The 4,725-nt window shown below is 33.9% G+C and overlaps 1 protein-coding gene across 1 annotated transcript; it reads left to right on the top strand.

Annotated features, from left to right (window-relative positions):
• The first annotated feature begins 415 nt into the window (after window positions 1–415).
• On the top strand, window positions 416–2,922 carry LOC145061837 (putative receptor-like protein kinase At1g11050). The gene has a single exon (XM_079009413.1). The coding sequence runs from the start codon at window positions 737–739 to the stop codon at window positions 2,645–2,647; it is 1,911 nt and encodes a 636-aa protein (XP_078865539.1). The 5' UTR covers window positions 416–736; the 3' UTR covers window positions 2,648–2,922.
• Window positions 2,923–4,725: the final 1,803 nt, after the last annotated feature.

Below are 4,725 nucleotides of genomic sequence, written 5' to 3'. Positions count from 1 at the left end.
TTTATGAAGATTAAATAAATAAATACTTTTGGTCCATACTTTATTTCATAGACATGAAAAAATATTGAAAACATTTTATTTCTTCAAAAACAAAGTCACCTAAATATTTAACTTTTTGTAATAACATAAGGAAAATCTATGTAGCTTTGTGAATATTTAATCTACAAATTAAAATAAAAAAAACAATAAAACTAATTAAAACATTTAATCAATATAAAAACGTGATTTACATTATAGTTTACCATTATTATTTACAACAATATAAACAAATTAATCAAATTTCTATACAAATAATTAAATATATGGCATAATATACTTTTTATATTAAAACAATGTAATATAGTATTGTCTTTACGTAGTTCAAAATCCAAATACTACAAAACGAACATGTATACCTCATCACTTTTCGTGGCGATACCCCAACGAACGGAAGGGTACCTTTGACTCTGTTTATCGTTTTGGGAACATCACCATCACCATCACCATCACCATTACTATTTACTCCTCCCCAATCTGCAAATCGCTATCTCCTTAGTTTTTTCTACGATGTTGCTTTAGCCAGCCATTTACGAAAGCTTTTACCCACGTACCCAATTTCGACACTACTACTTTCTTTTCTCCGCTCTCTCTCTCTCTCTTTTTCCTCTGTGTTTTCGTCTTTGTTTCATAGATCCCCATGAATTTCTTTCTCCCAAATTGATTTCCAGTTGCTAATCCCAAAACCCATCAATCAAACATGAATCTTTTAGTAACTACGTTTGTATTTGCAATTCTCTGTTGTTCGTCCCTAGTTCGATCTCAAACACCCACCAATTCATCCTCTTGTCCCATAAACTACGACTACGTGCGCCGGATTCAATGGCCGACCGTCGACTGCCGCCACTCCCGTGATCCAACCAAAACCGTCACCAATTCCACCACTTGTTGTCAAACCTTGCTTAGCGTCTTCGGCATCGGCTTAGCTCAGCACCTGAAAGAATCCTCTCTGTTTAACCTCCCAGATCTTGCTACATCCGCGTCTTGTCTCTACGATTTTCAAATGAAACTCAACTCACTTTCCCTCCCCGATAACCTCGCTTCCTTTTGTTTTGACCCTATGCAGTTTGTCATTTCGTCAAACACCTGTGCTGCAATTCAGAACCTCCAAGATTGGCGCCGGAAGTTGGGGAATAAAACGGTTCTTGATTCGTCGTGTCAAAATGATCTCTCTGATCTTACTTCATGTGATGATTGTGTTGCTGCTGGATTAGCGGTTCATAAACAACTAAATTCTATGGATGGTAATTCTTCTCATTCAAGCGACTGTTTTTACTTCGTTGTTCTTTATGCTGCTGGTATTGTCAATGAGCTCGGACCTCAAAGTACTGGTGCTGTAGCTTGTACTTTCGGGATTAACTTCTTACCCAAATCCCATAAAAATACTCGTTCTTCTCTGATATATGGATTGGTTGGAGCACTTGTTGCTGTTGTAGTAATGTCTTGTTTCGTGGGGTTATACTTTTGGTGGGATAGAAAGAGGAAAAGGGAAAACACCGATGAATCAGGCACAGATGAATTCGAATCTACTCGGCCAAGAAGACGACCAAACACTGGTTCTATATGGTTCAAGTTTCACGACCTTGAAAAGGCAACCGATAACTTCTCCTCAAGCAATTTCATCGGTAGAGGTGGATTTGGGGTTGTTTATAAAGGTGTTCTCTCCGATGGGTCTGTTGTCGCTGTCAAAAAGATAATCGATTCAGAGTTTGAAGGCAACGATGACTTCTGTAACGAAGTTGAAATCATTAGCAAATTAAGGCATCGAAACCTTGTCCCCCTTATCGGGTGTTGTATCCATGGCGAAGATGAAGATTACGAGAGGAGAGATGATCAAAGATTCCTTCTTTACGAATACATGTCAAATGGTAACCTTGAAGACCATTTATTCCCATCCATGAGTCGAAAACCTAAACTGACATGGCCTCAAAGAAAAAGTATAATCCTAGATGTAGCAAAAGGGTTAGCTTATCTTCACTATGGAGTAAAACCTGCAATATATCATCGCGACATCAAAGCTACAAATATACTTCTGGATTCAAACATGAGAGCTCGAGTAGCAGATTTCGGGTTAGCCAAGCAAAGTAGAGAAGGACAATCTCATCTAACCACCAGAGTCGCCGGAACCCATGGCTATTTAGCGCCGGAATATGCTCTATACGGCCAACTAACGGAAAAAAGCGACGTATACAGTTTTGGGGTTGTGATTTTGGAGATTATGTGTGGGAGAAAAGCTCTGGATTTGTCTTGTTCAGATTCGCGTGGTTTCTTAATTACTGATTGGGCATGGTCGCTTATAAAAGAAGGGAAATTAGGGCATGTTTTGGATCCTTCGTTGTTGGGAGAAGGTAAAGATTCGGAGACTATGAACCCAAGAGGGATAATGGAGAGATTTGTTCTTGTGGGAATTTTGTGTGCTCATGTAATGGTGGCTTTAAGGCCTACGATTATGGATGTATTGAAGATGTTGGAAGGAGACGTTGAAGTGCCGGTGATTCCCGATAGGCCGACGCCTCTTGGCCACCCTACCTTCACCGGAGATGGAAAATCTTTTAATATTTCGCCGGTGTTGAGTGGGCTGCAATTGCAGGCCACCGACATGCTCAGGTAGGCCAATAAACAATAAAACAAATGTTTAGAATTATAAATTGTGTTAATTTTAAAGTGAATTTAGGAAGGAATCGAGCATTAGATGTGACAAAAAGGTTATGAAAACATGGAAATTCTTTTGTATTTTAGGAGTTTAATTATTTGGGGGTGTCATGATTGGTTGAAATTTTTGTTATTTTGGTAGCCATATGGCTCTGGAGCAACTCTTGACATGTAAATTGTATGTATATAGTTTGGCCTTATTAATAAAATTATTTTATTTTTTTATAGTTTTAATACTTTAATGTATCAAAGAAATTTGTGATTCTGTTATTATTATTATTTTTTTGTTAGAACGTTTTTGTTTTGAATGATAAGAAGTAGCAATTTGTAACCCCGAAATTTGGTGAGTCGCCGTAGCAAAATGGCAAACTGCGGTCGATTGGAGCTGTTTCACCTGCAACATGGTGTTTTGCCGGCCGATTAAAGATGCCCTCTTGGATTGGACTGCCTTGTATAACTTTAATCAAAAATCTAGTGGCATAAGTTAATGTAAGCTATGATTAATTTTTTAAAACGATTTTCTAAAGTTTGTAAGGATATAAATGAAATTCTTTTTATATTTTTTTAGAGAAAATTACACTAATGATCCTTATGATTTGTCATTTTTTTATACACAAGTCATGATTTAACTATGTTTTGTTGCACCTTTCGTACTTTTGACAGACAAAGTCAATGAGGGGTTGTTAACCTCACCACCTGCCCTAGACTTGAGGGGAAATTTGTCAACATATGTTATCTCATATGTTAACGTTTGAATGTTTTGTGTACTTATATAGTAGCATTAGGTGTAAGACCCGTGTAATATACGGGTTTATTAAAAGTAAAAATTTAATATCAATATTTAAACATTAAATTTAATATTAATATCAATTTTAGAGCTCTCATTAATTATGACATTTATTACATTATAAATATATCAATTCCTTTTTAAGGAATCATTTATTTCTTTTAATATTATAACCGAAATAAGTTATGATATGTGAACAAATCAGAAAATTACATGTGGAAATAAATAAATTTAAAAATCTATTAAAATGTCATGTGTCCAAATCAATGAGGACATGACATATGACAGAAAATAGGTTTTATTTATTAGTATAAATACATAATTTTTTTTTCTGTGGGTGGTTTGAATTTAAGACTTTGTATTGTATAAACATATGATGTTATTTACCTATTTAAAGGTGTAAAGGAAAACGTATGAAGAAATTACATTTAGTTTTATATGGGCGATTTGATACAAAGTAGTGTTATTGGTAATATATTTCCTTTTCTTCGTTTTATTTAGTTTTGATGTAGGCGATGAGATTTTAATTACTTGAACACCGTGATGTTTTTATTGAACATTGACAGATCACTAGCAACCTCCTCTAAGTAAAAAAAAATTATCAAATGTCAATTTATTTTATATTGTATATAAAATGGAATTTGAATGTGATTATGTATATGTAAAATTAATTAAAAAGCAAACATTATTATAATTATTTATTTCATAAAAATATAAAATTTGATATGGTTGAACTTAAAATCCGAAACTAAAACAACATAGACGATCATTAATTAAGATTAATGTTCTACTAAAAGAATATATGTTTAAATAATTTAAAACGGTTATTATATTTAATTTAATAAAAATAGATAGTGTTATTTAAAAAAACTACTATTATTAATCAAATTTCATATATGATGAGGTTAGTTGTGAAATCCATATATTATACGGATTGATTAAAATAAAATGTTAAATAGATTTTAACCATTAAATGAGAAGTTTATTTGAATTTGAAATATGAAATAAATGAAAATTATGAAAATAAAACATGCGAGAAATAAATAAATTAAAATATGTGTTAGGCTCAGGAATGACATCAACCAAGTCCTCGCACGATGACCGTTGTGCCGTATTCGAATGTATGGTCCTTGAGGGCTAAATGCAATGTATGAGTTTGGTTGCGCCCTTTCTAACACCAATTGATTTTAGATCAACCGGTAGCGCTAATGTCCAACAATTGATATCAGAGCGGATATTCTTGAAGCTCT

This window comes from Lactuca serriola, chromosome 7 (assembly GCF_051521515.1).
Source record: "Lactuca serriola cultivar US96UC23 chromosome 7, Lser_US96UC23_V15, whole genome shotgun sequence".
Taxonomy (NCBI): domain Eukaryota; kingdom Viridiplantae; phylum Streptophyta; class Magnoliopsida; order Asterales; family Asteraceae; genus Lactuca; species Lactuca serriola.
This window is presented reverse-complemented; position numbering and strand designations above follow the sequence as displayed.